Source organism: Notothenia rossii (assembly GCF_949606895.1).
Source record: "Notothenia rossii genome assembly, chromosome: 6".
In the NCBI taxonomy this organism is placed as follows: domain Eukaryota; kingdom Metazoa; phylum Chordata; class Actinopteri; order Perciformes; family Nototheniidae; genus Notothenia; species Notothenia rossii.
Window position 1 is genome coordinate 44285387 of NC_136909.1, and position 16936 is coordinate 44302322.

General features: G+C 40.8%; 1 protein-coding gene across 1 annotated transcript in view; it reads right to left on the reverse strand.

The window, feature by feature from the left end:
* The window catches only part of abca2 (ATP-binding cassette, sub-family A (ABC1), member 2), a 422430-nt gene that overhangs the window by 178739 nt on the left and 226755 nt on the right, over positions 1-16936 (reverse strand). Inside the window, 3 exon segments of the mRNA XM_079689553.1 lie at positions 9328-9424; positions 9622-9789; positions 9968-10096. Of these exon segments, the coding sequence (XP_079545679.1) occupies positions 9328-9424; positions 9622-9789; positions 9968-10096 (394 nt within the window).

Below are 16936 nucleotides of genomic sequence, written 5' to 3' on the forward strand. Positions count from 1 at the left end.
GTTGTTCTAATGGAGAGCAGTTAGAAAGCAAACAATTGCTAGAAATGTATATTTCCTAGGCTAAAGGAATATTAAAGTTGATGTAGCCTCAGTTATGTAAATGGGTTAATTGTTCAAATATGTAAATTATATTGTGAACTTGCAATATTCTATTATGTGAGTTAAGGGAAAGACAAACAAGCGAAAAGTGTTGAAAATTACCATTGATTTATTTGATGAAGATCATATTGTATGTATTAATATCTGCATATGTGTTTGAAGGTAATTTTGGTGGGAGTGTAGCTGACGCTCAAAGGTCCCTTATTATTGTTTTGTCCTTTTTTGAAGAGTGTTTAATGTATGTTTGAACTTTGTTTTATTTTGTAAAAATGATAAGAGTTGTCTTTCCGGAAGTCATGTGACCTCTTGCCCCGGATGTTTATATTGTGTTAGTGAGAGAGTAAAGGGCGGTAAAAGTGTCAACGATGTGATAACGTAATTCTACTGCTGGTCTACTAGGCGAACACGTTTTCACGGTGTTTCATGATTGTGCAAAGAAGAGAATAAACGTGATTGTGGACATCAGTTCGATGCGTAAAGTTCTTTCAAGACCAGAGTAGTTACACGGATAGTGCGCGCAACATGATTGCAGTGTCCAGGCAGCTCCCGTTCGAGCATATGCCTTGAGTTGCACGCTCCAACGATCCATCACACACACACACGCACGCACGCACGCACGCACGCACGCAATTAACACATCCAATAAGAGCCAGGGGGTTAAAAAAAGACACAAAAGAATGAAAGAGGCATTAAGGAGCTGACTTAAAATAATACACATTTTGAAATATCACTATGAATCTTTTTAACACATTTTCCAGAACTGTATATTTTTAGGAGAGAAAAAACTATTTTAATTAATAAAACAAAAAAAGGATGGCTTGCTACCTTTCCATTAACTGCAGTGTATATGGTTTTACCCAAAACATTATTATATTAACCAAATCAGATATTCAAGATTCCATATTATCAATATAAAATTAAAGGTGACATGATTTGAAAGCATGAATATCTGTTAATTTAAACAACAACCAATCTCTCACATTAGACGAACATAATTTAGAAAAAGGGCATGAGAAAAATGATGGTCCAATGATTCAACAGAACATGGGTCTACTTCTAATTTAAAACCTTAAATTCAGAAATAGGGGTAGATTTATGGATTTTAAAATGAGTCTATTGTACTTTAGGGAAAATAGGCCATTTTATAAAATAAGATTGAGCTTTTTCAGCAGTATAACTTATGTTGTTAAAGGTCCCATGTCATGCTTTTCCGGTTATTACCCGTCCCCTTGTGTGTTATGTAGCTTTTTCTGCATGTAAACGGTCTGCAGAGTCACAAACCCTCAAAGTACACCCTGTAGCGAGTAAAACTCTAAGAAAGAAAAGACCTGTCTATGCTGCCCACGAACGCCTCGTTGGACATTTCTCATTTTCCATTTCTCATTTTCCATTGTTTGCTTCCTGGGTTCTGTGACGTGTGAACACCCAAATCAACAACAAATGACCGGATTGGCCCAAATGGACCAATCCGCGGAGCACCTCACAAACCAGGATCCCTTGACTAACTAACAGGGGCCGTATCTAATTTCTGGAATTTCCCCTCCTCAAATCCTCGACTCCTCGGTCCTCCGGTAGTGATCCGGAAATGAATTTCAGCGCGCCATGTTGAAGGACATCTCATTTCTCTAAATACACATCGAGGACCGAGGATCGAGCATCGAGCATCGAGGAGGCTCTCTGGAGGAGCTCTAACCGAGGATACACTGATTTATGCTCCACGGTCCTCCACGGTTCCTCCATGGATGCATTTCCGGCCACAGAGATGTTTCAAAGAGTCGTGACGCACGGCTGGACTTATCTCAGCCAATGACAGCTCTGCATGCATCCCCTGGATATTATTTTATTAACTGCTTTCATCGCGACGCAATGTTTACAGTGAGAACAGCTCTGAGGTCTGTGCAGAAAGCAGAGCAGTGTGTTTAATATATATCACTCAGTATAACAGGCCTACTCTCTTTATTTGTTGTAGTTTAGTAGATATCTACAAACAAAGAGTCGATTTGGTATATCCAGTCTCTGATAGTGTTATTATGAGAGTGCTCTCATACTTGTTTGAAATGGTATATAAATATATACATGTGTGTGTGTGTGTGTCCGCATCTGTAGCCTGTTACTGTCTCATTATACCGCACTGTGAATGAATTAAAAGTAAATATATATACGTCGTCATGAACACATCTGTCCATCAGACAGAGTGCTGCTGTGCCTCCTGTCATCATTAATGGACGTCTCTTTAAAATGACCGCTCAGAGGAGAGGAGTTCTCATTTCTCTAACCGCCTGCTGCTTCCCCTCTTCTCTCCTCGGTTCCCCTCCTCAGTCCTCCGCTCGCGGTCGAGGAGGGGAATCCCAGATATGAGACACGGCCAGGGAGTCCCCATTGACTTGCATAGAACTCCCTGGTTGGTAATAGACGAGTTGGGATGGCGGAGAAATGCTCTCTGCAGACCCATGCTCACAGCGTTATAAACCTTTTTCTTACTCAATATCAAGCCACACTTATTGTTTTTACTTTGGCTGTGAGTGTTTGTGTGTGCTCAGGATGAGTTTCGCTTGTTCTCGCTGTATCGCCGACCCAGAAACCTGTCCGCTCCTCACAGCAGCTCGCAGCAGCAACGAGCCTCGCAACGTCCCGACCAATCAGAGCACACTGGGCTCACAGGGAGGGGGGGGGCAGGAGCTCCAACAAAACGTTTAGGACAGAGAGTGAATACACATACTATACAGAGATGCTGTATGAGAAACCAATGTGACACACACACACACACACACTTACACACACACACACACGCGCGCGCGCGCACACACACACACACACACACACACACACACACACACACACACACACCCACCAGCCTCTGGGCGAGACAGGCACAGAAGACACAGAAGAAGTTGAACATGAATATTCGAATGCATATGACGGACCACAACCTTATAATTATGAACCTGCTAGGCGTCCAAGAGACCAGGAGCAGCCAAGGATTAGAAGAAATTACGGCCATCGGAGAGAAATTGAGCTGTGCTGTGAGGAGAACCAGTGGAGAACTGGGCAGCTATCTTGGTGAGTGACCGGCGTTAGCTACAGAATGTTAGCTAACGTCACATCACAACATTGTAAAGTTAGCTATCATATATCAGGCTATAACTAACGTAGCATTGATAATATAGTAACGTTACTGGCAGGACTGTTGATACTGATCCATTACAGAAACTAATGCGCAAGTATCAGCCGTATCTCGCGTTACCTAATGCAACTCCACACTACGGTGCTGTGTACCGGAGGAGAGACGCGAGATACGGCTGATACTTGACGATCTGGCGGAGAAAGGTTGTGGAGCCTCCGTTGATATGCCGTTGTAAATGGCTTGATGGAAAGCAGATGTGTAGTCGGGGAGGGTGCACAGCTGATTGCAGCAGGTGAATGGAGGTTGAGCCGGGAGCCAGGAGTGACAGCCACCACGCCCACACAAACAACACAGACAGGGGGAAACAAACAAACACAAAGGAGACGGCTGGAGCAGTACAGCCACCACAGCGTTACCTAATGGAACTCCACACTATTTCTTACGGTGCCGTGTACCGGATGGGAGAGAGAGAGAGAGCAGCGAAGGGGGGGAGAGAGAAGTAATACGGTTTCCTGATAAAGCTGTGGAGAGTATGTGTTGCAGGGAGGTGGATGCACAACGCACCCAGGAACGAACGTTAGCTCCGGTCCTTTTTACTGTGGACTCAATGTCCTGACAGGCTGGTATTTGTGCAACCTGCACAAACACAATACTGCACCATGATTACAAATGGTGAAATACAATGTAAAACTACCGAAAAATACCAGCTCCTTAAAACACAACCGCTCTACTCAACGCAACTCTACTATACCCGCGGTCAGAGAGCGGAGATGTGTCCCCTGTGTGATGTAATATGACACGTTTGACGTATGACCTTAAAAAAAAGCCGTTTTTAAGAGCAGAGCTCAAAATTGCTCCTTTCCCTCTGAATTCCTGCCCTTATGTCTCGTAAAACATATCAAATCCTACATTGACTTTTTTAATTGTAATTTTCAAGCAAGTTTAAGCATAAATGTAGAAAAAAAAAACACCTGCAAGATGCTCTTTAAGTCTCACCAACACTCACAACATTTGTGGAGTCTTGTAGACCCAGAAAATGATAAGAACATTCACCAAGCAGCACTGAACATGTCTGCTTTATTTGGCTCTACATAACTTTGTGAAGCAGCTTTTTATGACATGAATGTCATGAACGAGACTGACTGATGAACATTTAAATGACTATTAGAGTGAACCTAAGTGGGTACACTCCAGCATACACTCTATGGTGGACTCCATGCAGCGCCATTCATCTCACTGACAGTAAAAAAGAGTGAATGCTCTTATTTTACACGTGCCATAAGATGCTTGTAGGGGCGGTGATTAAGGACATTTATGTGCATTTTCAGTGAAGTACTTACTATGTGGGCCATAATAAGAAGTGAGAAATTGTCGTTTCTTTGGACCTTGATGTGAAGTTAAGATTTTTGATAAGCTCTAGGTATTGCAATTTCACACGTGTACAAAAGTATAGCTTAATTCAACTGGTGAGGGGTATGTGAATAAATGTAAGCGATGTGATGGAAGTAGCTCTTGGCCACTTTCATTTTTTCAAAGTAGCTCTCAGATTTAAAAAAGGTTGGAGACCCCTGCTTTAAACTATTCAAAGATTGTTTAAAAAACTTTCATCTTAGAATGAATTTCCATCAAGTTACCGGTATTGTCCATGAACAGCTTAACTTCATTCAGTTTAGCAGTGAGTTACCTCTCCCTGCATTGTATTGATGCAGCCGCTACTCCATGGCCTTTTCTGTAGGTTGGACTGCCCTCTTGAGGGCGTTGTCCATAATCGCGCCAACATTATTTAGCCTGTTCTATAAACCAGGGGTTCCCAACCTTTATTGTGCCAAGGACCGGCAGATACATTAAAATAAAATCGTGGACCGGTTGTCAATTTTAACTGATTTTAATATTTACTCACCAGCAGGTGGCAACAGAGGCTAATTGTATTTAACAGCCTGAAGAAATACCAATATGCATCCAAAACATATTAACAACGTTTAAAACATGGGTTTAAAACCAGGATACAATTTTAAAAAAATAGGACCGCTTTACAAATATTAATATAATATACAATATAATATAGCAACAGTGGCTAATTGTATGTAACAGCCTGAACAAATGATAGAACAATATGCATCCAAAACATATTACGTCATTAACGTCATACCGGGTGCGTTCGTTCCGGTGCACTGCGACAGCATTTAGCACTACATCGAGATTAAGATTAAACTAACTTCTTTTGGGAACACCCACATACCTGTGGTGTTGGCCAGATATGTGTAAATTACTGTTCATGGTAATTTGAAAACAAATGCCGTTGTTGGACACACACAAACCCACCGAACATACACACACACAGCGGAGCTGAGCAGAGCACACACACACACACACACACATCATGCGCATTTGTGACCGGACATTTCCTTCATACAACGAGTAATAGGGGGAATAATCGGGCCGTTCGATGTGTGTGTGTGTGTGTGTGCGTGTGTAGAGGTGTGTGTGGTTGAAACGCAGCAGCCTGCAGTGGGGAACACATCGAAGGCGGTGTGTACGCGCTGGTGCTGCACTTCTTAGAGGCTGCCTCCTGATGCTGCAGCCATTTCATGAAGTGAAGGAGGTTTTACAAATAACAAAATAGCTCTACACCCCTGGCCGCAATGTCCTTAAAATGAAGTCTGAGTTCGAAATATATCTCAAATAATGTATGCACTGCCATTTCCCCACATAAACATAACATGAAATAATATGACTGGTATAGGTGCGAAAATTGAAAAATAACTGAATATATATATTTTTTTGTGCAAATATTACGATAAACTCACAGCTATTTTGCGGCCTGGCAGTAACACCTCTGCGAACCGGGGGTCGGGAACCCCTGCTATAAACCACACAGCAACAGCAGTTTTATCCAGTGGCTCGAACAACAACGGTAAGGCATTTACAGATGTAGCACTGAATTTCAGACTCCAGCTTACAGCTTCCTGCCTACGACCTGCCAAAGACCAGTATAGAGGAATGTTAAGCCCTCCCACTATTTTCCAAAGGGCGTTGCCAGATTTTCAATTTCAGGTTTTAACCAGGAGATGGCGCTTCATTCACAAATACAGAAAGACCAGTTTCATGGACTTTCAGTTGTGTTTTGAAGAGCATTTTAACATCAATATTTTAGATCAACTAAAGTTTATCTAATCTTGTAATTCAATAATATATAGTCTTTATATATTAAATAATCATAATTATAATGTAAATGTTTACATTACACTTCTTTATTTGTTATGCTCATACTTTAACCTTTACAATCGTTTGCTTTAATATGCAGTATATTTTTTGTATATTTTTGTGTTTGCTTCCTCCTGCTCCCTTTCGGACACATACTGTATGATTTATTATTATTATTAATATGAAGATATTATTAAGATAAGATAAAATGTTACTTTATTGATTGAACATTTTAGTTTAGAATGTGCTGTCCCACGGTAATTCAGAAGGCTCACAGGTCACATTCCGACCATTATTTAAAACAATAGGTGCTTTCACACCGTCTACAGTTTGATTTGTATAGAGGGAGCTCTGTCAGTTTTCGAATTACCCATTTGCTTTCGGGGAGCCCTATTTTTCAGAGCACATCCTGCTACTAAATATGTCACACGCACGCTCTGTTGACTGGCGCAGCAGCGCGGATGCGATCAATTGCTATAAAAACACTCTTCTACTAATACAGACGGTGTCACTATGCCGGCGGATGTGGCCGTTGTGGAAGCCTCTTCAGGCTCCGCATCGGCAGGCATCTCCCTCGGTGTGGAGCTGTCAAGCTCGACCCTAACGCCGCTTACAGCCGGCCAACTAAAAGTTGTTTTCCGTTCACGTTGTCATTTTTAGACTCCTTCGCTTCTTTGCTTGTGAATCCAAAAGCTGTGACGCTTGGCTGTTTTCGTTTTGCCATATTTTTTATTACAAAGCCAGAGTTAAAAAAACATCAATATGAACATTTCAAATACCGCGCCGGCATCACCGCCATAACCATAGCAACGTAAGTAAGAATGCAGCGCCGCCACGTACAGATGGCAACACCCAGACATATTCACAAATATAAAACAAATATCCAGAAACTGTAATGAACAATAACTATTATTTATTTCAAGAACTGTTATTTACAGAAACTCAACATTTCTAATCTGTGTGACACAAATATGCACGATTGTTTTGGGCTCCCCCTATTTATCTCAAAGTCAGCCTTCAGGGGAGCTCCCTCCCTCTTCGGGGGAGCCAAGCTCCCTCTAGCTCCCCCCCCATTTCGAACAGTGTCTGTGGCTGAATGGCCAGCGATTAGGTGCGGCGCATTTATCATAGGTGATCAGAGCTAACTGCCTGCCGTCAGATTTCATTTAAAAAACAGATCTGATTTTAAGACTATTTCTGCGCTCATAAAGAATGATAAGAATAAGAATAATGCGTATTGAACTGGTTTCATTCATTAGTGAGTTTATTTAACAACATTTAGAACCGCCAATCGGGTCAATTTGTGTGGTGTGTGTGCAATGTAACTTTTTTTCAATAAAATATTAAAGTCTCCCAGTCCCTGACTTTTCCTGAAAGTGTGTTATGTAGCACACTATGTTGTTAAAAATTGCATTCTAATAGCGGGATTTGACGGGTTTAGGTAGGCCTATACAAAAACCTCTGGCGGTAGTGTTAAGGTAATTAGGTACAGTAGAAGCCCTTTTTTATCAGTAACGAATTTAGCAGTTGAACATAAAAGTCAACTAACTGAGGGTCACTTGCAATGACAGTGTTGTGTCTAACAGTAAGCTTGTCACTCAGAGTAACCTACCGTTAATTTAGCTGCTGGAGAAGAAAGATCAAGGGGGGAGGGGGGTAGAGAGCTGTGGTTGATGGGCCATTAGTTGTGTAAATACACAGCTGGGAGCTGCCGTTTCATTCAGACTGTTTAAAAAACGGTAACAACGGACTATTTTTCTTAGCTGATGCATGTCAATTTAAATCAATACATACAACTATTTTTTAAATCAATAAAAACATTTTCTAAATCCATAAAAGCATTTAAATTAATATTGGGAGTCATGTCGTTACTTTGTTGAGAATGTGGCCTTGTAATAAGCGGGATAATTTGCTGCGACTTGTTCCTTATGAGGAAAATAACACCCGTCATGTGTGTGTAGTAGAGGTGTGTGTGGTTAAAACACTTTCATGAAGTGAAGGAATTTCCTTCTATAAAACAGCTGTGGGCAGCAGTGAGTGTCACGGACATGAATTCATAGATCAAGGCAGACTGGTGCACACACTCTCCTGTCCTGCCAGGCGACACGCCCGTTCTAAGCCGTATCCCTCACTCCTCACATCCCAAGCATCCCCAAAAAGTGTATTATGGTGTTACATCTCAGATGTTATGTTTCAGTTGTGCTCTGTCTATGTTCAGTGATGCAAAATTGTCACCTTTCGGCGAAATCCAAATTGTCCTTTGTAGGTTCCCACACACTCCTAATGCTTACATCCTTGTCGAAAGCTTTGGACTTAGTCCATGCACTTGTTTCTCATGCTCTGACATAGCATCCAAATGGGGAAATCCATTATTCCCTTTGAGTCAACTGAAAATTTACTCAAAAGTTAAACTGCCGCTAAAGCACCAGATAGCGAATCTTACGCATGGGAATTATCCAAGTCCAGACAAGAATATCCTTTTGTGAATTTATTTTCAAGATTCGATATCATCAAACAAAGTGCATTTAACCATTCTCCTGTAACTTGCCATTTGCCTATCCTCAGGATTCCTCATGTTTTTCCCAGTGGTAAAAAACCACATGCTTACATGTGCTCTAATCCCACCACCACCTGGCTCCAATATATATGATTATACCAGGTGTCCCAATTGCCCAGCGCCCAAAGATGCCTTCAAAATAAAGCCATAAATAATGAGCATAAACAACAATATGCCATAATGGCTCTTACAGGGAGGCTGAACGTTGTTATTGATCTTGCATGTTTGTGGGGTTGTGTGTTTGTGGATGCATGTGCGTACATAGTCACAGACAATATGTACATGTGCACTGTAAAATGTGAATCCCAAGAAACTATAAGTGTTTGAGTGTATGAGGACTCACTGGCAAACACAGACACGTTGTCCTGGTAGGCCTGGTTCAGGGTGTAGTTGACGATGCTGTCCTCGTTGGGAAAGCCCTTGAAGACATCAACACTAACCTGGAAGCATAGGGCAAAATATCCTTTGACGACAGAAATGAACAAATCAAAACCTTTAATACCAGCATAATGAAGGACTGCAGCATCTGCTTTGCTAGAATCAGAAACCTCTCCCTCTCTTTCTGCCTCAGTCATGGGAGAACATCACATGCAGCTGGCCTGTTTTGTTGGGAGCCAGAGTTCTTCACTGAACTGACCTTAGACATGAAGCGTGTCCAGCCGCAGGCAGCGTTGTCGATGGTGTCCATCTGCTCCAGCAGGATGGAGATGTTCGGAAGGCTGTAGTTTCCCTCCATCAGACCCTGCATTAGCTCACTGTCTGTGCCATTCAACAGCTCAGGGTGCTGCTGCAGCTCTGAGGACAGCTGGGGAGAATAGAAGGGGGAGGAACAGAGACTAATGTGTGTGCAAGGTTGCATGTTTTCTGACTTAAGTCTAATTATTCGGAAAATATCAACTCAATGTGAAATTATCAATGCACATTATTTCTTTTACATCATGATAGTACTGCATCTTTGATTTTGAAAGATGACTAGATTCTACCTGCTGCAGCCACACCAAGTGGTTGTGCAGACGACCCTCCTCCAGAAAAGTCCTGAGCTGGGCGGAGATGTTGAGCCAGACCCGGGTGTAGTGTGTCACGTTTCCAACAAAAGCAAAGGTCTCATTTGCCTACGGTAAGTGCAAACAGTTAATAAATGTTGAAAAAAAAAAAAAAAAACATTTGTATGAATTCATCTATGAGTACATATGTACTTTTGCTTTGGTAGTGCTACAGTCACGCTGCAAATAACATTTGATTCTGTTGATCCTTAAAAAAAGGAGAACATAAAACAACAAAGGCTAGCTCCATTGCATAACCCTGAAAACTGAAGCAAAACTTGAAAGGATATGGCATTCCACACTAAGCAGCAAGAAATGCGTTTACTTTGGCACAATAACCCTCATATAGACATATTATCATTTCTAACATTTGGGCTGTCTCTGTTGTAAATGTATTATCCTTTATTTAAACACAACACCTATTGCACCTACATTACATTACATGTAATTTGTTAGACGCTTTTATCCAAAGCGACTTACATATTCAATACTGTGGACAATCCCCACAGGAGCAATTTGGGGTGAAGTGTCTTGCCCAGGGACACAACGACATACTGACTGCAGTGGGGTTTGAACCTGTGAGCCCCTGATCCGAACACCAACGCACATCACACTGCACCACACACCTATTGTCCGTCCTGGGAGACGGGAGGGACCCTCCTCCCCATAAACTGTGGGGTTTATTATGGAGTTTTTCCTTGTTACTGCGAGCAGAGGCGCGGGAAGGTATTTTGAGTGGGGGTGATGAGGTGCTGGACTCCAGTGTACAATATTACGGGCACTATAGAGCACGCACAAAAGCACTCCCCACACGCAAACACACAGTACACCCGCGACTGTTACACTGAAGGCTCGATAATCAGCTCACGGCATATAGAAAGGGGTAAAGTGCTATTTTTTGCTCCCCCGGGAAGATTTGCTTTAAATATTGAAGTTAAAAGCATGAATCTGGTGCACTTTGAGAGCAACATTAAGAGATCTATGGATACATCTCTCAACACCCAGATGAAACACAACTGTAAGCAGATGTTCTTTTTCTTTATGGATATTTTACAAATCACTCCCCTTTTAAACTCTATTCTTGTTTTACTGCCATATAGTATTTCATAACTGTTTTTCCCTTATTCTCTTATTTTTTAACTATAATGATCATATGAAGGTGTGCTGCGGAAATAATCTTTTGGATAATTTTTGACCAAACTGTTTTAGACCCACTGAGATAACTTAGACTAAAGTTAATTATCTAAACCCTCAGAGAGTCCTTTAGCTCACCTGACTCTCTCAGTCTGAGAGGAGAGCTCTCCTCCAGCTTGTTGTGGAACAAACAGCTCCGTATGTCCGTTAGTGCAGCTAGCTAGCCAGATGCTAACAACACGTAATTTTTGATATTAGGCTATATAAATAAAATGTAATTGATGGATTTAATTGATTGTCTGACTTTCATACATATGTAGCACCTAATTTCAGACTCCAACTTACAGCTTCCTGCCTACGACCTGCCTAAAACCAGTATAGAGGAATGTTAAGCCCTCCCACTATTTTCCAAGAGGGCGTTGCCAGATTTTCTATTTCAGGTTTTAACCAGGAGATGGCGCTTCATTCACAAATACAGAAAGACAAGTTTCATGGACTTTCAGTTGTGTTTTGAAGAGCATTTCAACACATCAATATTTAATAGGTGCTTTCACACCGTCTACAGTTTGATTTGTATAGAGGGAGCTCTGTGGCTGAATGGCCAGCGATTAGGTGTGGCACATTTATCATAGGTGATCAGAGCTAACTGCCTGCCGTCAGATTTCATTTAAAAAACAGATCTGATTTTAAGACTATTTCTGCGCTCATAAAGAATGAGAAGAATAAGAATAATGCGTATTGAACTGGTTTCATTAATTAGTGAGTTTATTTAACACTAGAACCGCCAATCGGGTCAATTTGTTTGATGTGTGTGTGCAATGTAACTTTTTTTCAATAAAATATTAAAGTCTCCCAGTCCGTGACTTTTCCTGAAAGTGTGTTATGTGGCACCCTATGTTGTTAAAAATTGCATTCTAATCATGTTTAAGTAGGCCTATACAAAAACCTCTGGCGGTTCTAGTGTTAAGGTAATTAGGTACAGTAGAAGCCCTTTTTTATCAGTAATGAATTTAGCCGTTGAACATAAAAGTCAACTAACTGAGGGTCCCTTGCAATGACAGTGTTGTGTCTAACTGTAAGCTTGTCACTCAGAGTAACTTACAGTTAATTTAGCTGCTGGAGAAGAAAGATCAGGGGGGGAGGGGGGGAGAGAGCTGTGGTTGATGGGCCATTAGTTGTGTAAATACACAGCTGAGAGCTGCCGTTTCATTCAGACTGTTTAAAAAACGGTAACAACGGACTATTTTTCTTAGCGGATGCATGTCAATTTAAATCAATACATACAACTATTTTTAAATCAATAAAAACATTTTCTAAATCCATAAAAGCATTTCAATTAATATTGGGAGTCATGTCGTTACTTTGTTGAGAATGTGGCCATGTAATAAGCGGGATAATTTGCAGCGACTTGTTCCTTATGGGGAAATTAACACCCTTCATGCTGATCAAGATCCCTCCGCTACGCTTTGGGATCCTGATCTGCCGACGAGGCTCCATTAAAATATAAATATTTTTAGTGAATTACTGAATTTAGGCATGTTAATAACAGTATATTCATATTTGTCAGTGATTTCATTTCAAGTGTGTGTGTGTGTGTGTGTGTGTGTGTGTGTGTGTGTGTGTGTGTGTGTGTGTGTGTGTGTGTGTGTGTGTGTGTGTGTGTGTGTGTGTGTGTGTGTGTGTGTGTGTGTGTGTGTGTGTGTGTGTGTGTGTGTGTGTGTGTGTGTGTGTGTGTGTGTGTGTGTGTGTGTGTGTTTAAAACACTTTCATGAAGTGAAGGAGGTTTTCCTTCTATAAAACAGCTGTGAGTGTCACGGACATGAATTCATAGCTCAAGGCAGACTGGTGCACACACTCTCCTGTCCTGCCAGGCGACACGCCCGTTCTAAGCCGTGTCCCTCACTCCTCACATCCCAAGCTGCATCCCCAAAAAGTTTATTATGTTGTTACATCGTTTCAGATGTTATGTTTCAGTTGTGCTCTGTCTATGTTCAGTGATGCAAACTTGTCACCTTTTGGCGAAATTCGCAGTTTTGAATCCAAAATAGGTCGTTTGTGTGATTCATGTAGATCTGCAATAAAAATATTTTTGGGGTATGGGGGGGTCTGGGACCCGGAGTAATCTGCGGCCGTGAGCTGTTATGTGCCATCATGACACGCATGGTGTTCTTTTTTTATATATTATAATGAAGGACGAGCTGTGTGCTCGAGTCTTCCTGCCTGTCGGCTCTGCTCATGGATGTATAATAAGGCTCTGCTGCTCCGAGATGATGGTCTAGCTTCAGCAGCTACATTACCTACGGGTGCGTTCGTTAATATTAACTGTGCGTCCGGAGTCACTGTGGCACAGACTGGACCCCTGGTGAACAGCTGTTAGAACGGGCCGTTCAGGTGTTCAGAGCAGAGCTCCCTGTCGGAGCGGCAGAGCGGGATTTGAACTGAAAAGTTTTTCTGTGGCAATATTATTTAAGGAATCGTTGAGCTAGCTAGCTAGCATTCATTGTCACTATCTGCTAACGTTAGCTTTAGCCTTCTATTTCTAATAGTTTTTCTCAAAGGCTATAAACAGAGGTGGTATAAGTATATATATATATTGTACTTGAGTAAAAGTAGAAGTACTCAGATCTTGTACTTGAGTAAAAGTAGAAGTACTCAGGTCTTGTACTTGAGTAAAAGTAGAAGTACTCAGATCTTGTACTTGAGTAAAAGTAAAAGTACTCAGATCTTGTACTTGAGTAAAAGTAATAGTCCCAGAGTGTAGGAATACTCTGTTACAGTAAAAGTCCTGCATTCAAAATGTTCCTCAAGTAAAAGTAGAAAAGTATTATCATCAAAATATAGTGAAAGTAGCGACAGTAAAAGTAGTCATTGTGCAGATTGGTCCATTTCAGAATAATAGATATGATATGTTTTGTAATGATTGATCATGAAAGTGTTCTCAAAGCTGGTAAAGGTGCAGCTAGTTTGAATGGCTTTGTATACTGCAGAGTAGCTTGTGGATTTACTCCAGGTGGAACTAAAGTCTGATTTAACACTTGATTATATTGCACATCAATCATCCACATATGTAAAGTAACTAAAGGTATTAAATACATGTATGGGAGTAGAAGTACACCATGTACTTCTGAACTGTAGTGGAGTAGAACAAAGTAGCAAAACATTGAAATACTTAAATAAAGTACAAGTATCTCAAAATTGTGCCCAAGTATAGTACTTGTTGATTTTATGAACTTAGTTACTTTACACCATGTGGCTATAAAGATAGAAAGACTAAGCCTTCCACAGAGGCATGAAAATACATTTTCAAAATGCTCAACAGTGCTGCCAAAATTATAAACTGACTGCTACACAATTAAAATAAATGCTTTTATATATTTCTATTAGATGTGACTCTTTGGCGTTTCTGTTATTATTAACACTGCTGCTTTAGTTGTTCTGACTGCTAAAATCCTCTGTTATTCCTCATTTTAAAGACGATATTCCGTGGGGTGGGGGAGCCCGGGGCTCGGATCCTTGTCACCTTTTTCATACCTGATGATTTTGCATCCCTGTATGTTAAAAAGCCTCAGTCACCTTAATTCATGTAATAAAAACATCTCAGGTCAGTAACACTCAAAGCTAAATGTGCAATACCATGTTCAGCTATGTTACTATTTAAAATGTTATTGTTGTTACATCAGAAGATGTACATATTTTTACAATGTGTGTTGGAAGGATTTATTAAATTACTATGAATATTGTCATTGTTGAAGGCTTTTAGAGAAGGGTGAACAATAAGCCTGAATTACATAACATTTTATACCTAAAAACATAAAAGCCACAATAAATAAATCAGAATTATTCTAGTTATTTTTACCTCCCGTATTGCTTTCAACCCACCAGCTTTTATGGTGTTGTTACGTCACTAACGGTAAGCTTGTCACATACAGTCTATGGTCACTCAGAGCAGGGACGTGCACAGACATTTGGAGGGGCTATTGCTCTAAACTGGAAAAAGGGCCTCCCCCCTTGTTTTTAATGTAAAAGGTTCATACAATAAAATGGGGTGGCTGTGGCTCAGTGGGTAGTGTGCTGGACTTCGAACCAGGGGGTAGCACATTTGAGTCCCACTGCAGTAAGCATGTCGTTGTGTCCCTGGGCAAGACACTTCATCCCGAATTGCTCCTCTGGGGATTGTCCACAGTATTGAGTATGTAAGTCTCTTTGGATAAAAGCGTCTAACAAATGACATGTAATGTAATGTAATAAAAACCCAACACTGTCATTGCAAGTGACACTCATTGACTTTCATGACCAACTGCTAAATTCGTTGTTCAGGCAAATGTTTTGTTATCTCATTAAAATATCTAATGTTAGTAACTATTAAAGAAAAATGGGGACAATTCTGTTTTAATGTAGTTTGACCATTGTAACTGCTGGGCAGACATAGGCTACTGATATATTGGGGCTTCTAACAAATTTCCTTAAATAAACTCACTAATTAATTAAACCAGTTCAATACGCATTATTCTTATCATTCTTTATGAGCGCAGTAACAGTGAGGTATTTAATTACTTATGTATTTAGAATTCCATAACTTCATAACAGAGATGGTCAAACTAAAGTGGAGACATGGCAGAAATCCTACAATAAAGCGGGACATTGAACTGTTCACCCGTGAGAAGGCAATTAAGAAAAGAGAGTGAGCGGCCCCGTTGAGGGAGTTTACAGATGAAAAGACACTGAAAGACAAAAGCACAATAACAAATATATTTAGGTGTGTTTTTTGTAAATAACCGAGAGTGTCAAGAGGAAGTAAAGTCCCCTGGTTTGTCGCCTATACTCTAACGCCAGGCAGGCATTTTGGTGTGATCACCATCGCCATATGAGGCCGGACTCGGAGGGCTTTCCTTTGCTTCCAGCTGTCAGATTGTAAACAAAGTCACGTAACTGGGGGCAATAACAACGCTGACAAGTTGTGTTTTTATCGCAGTGAGACGCTACAATACTAATTGTGGGCTTATCATGTTGATTCGGCCACAGTAGAAAACAAAAAAACTCTCGCTCTCTCCAGAGGGGCAGGTCAGACAAAAATGTCAAACGGGCCGTTGCCCGGGCAACATTAGCCCGTACCTGTGCACGTCCCCGACTCAGAGTAACCTACAGTTAATTTAGCTGCTGGAGAAGAAAGATCAGGGGGGGAGGGGGGAGAGAGCTACCGTTTCATTCAGACTGTTTAAAAAACGGTAACAACGGACTATTTTTCTTAGCGGATGCATGTCAATTTAAATCGATACATACAACTATTTTTTAAATCAATAAAAACATTTTCTAAATCCATAAAAGCATTTCAATTAATATTGGGAGTCATGTCGTTACTCTGTTGAGAATTTGGCCATGTAATAAGCGGGATAATTTGCAGCGACTTGTTCCTTATGTGGAAAATAACACCCTCCATGCAGATCAGGATCCCTCCGCTACGCTTTGGGATCTGCCGACGAGGCTCCATTAAAATATAAATATTTTTAGTGAATTACTGAGTTTAGGCACGTTAATAACGTTTTAATGAAGTTGAATACAGTATATTCATATGTATCAGTGATTTCATGTCAATTCGGCGAACATAAAAACAAATGATCGTGGTGAAGATGATGATTAAATTAGGATTAAAAATCGAGAGCCGGGCTGCATTTCCTCCTGTTCGTTTTTTTCGACTAAACAACATTATTTTGTTAAATAACAACATGAAAATGATTACATGTCTCTCATTTAGCACAGAGTATGATATCCGTGACA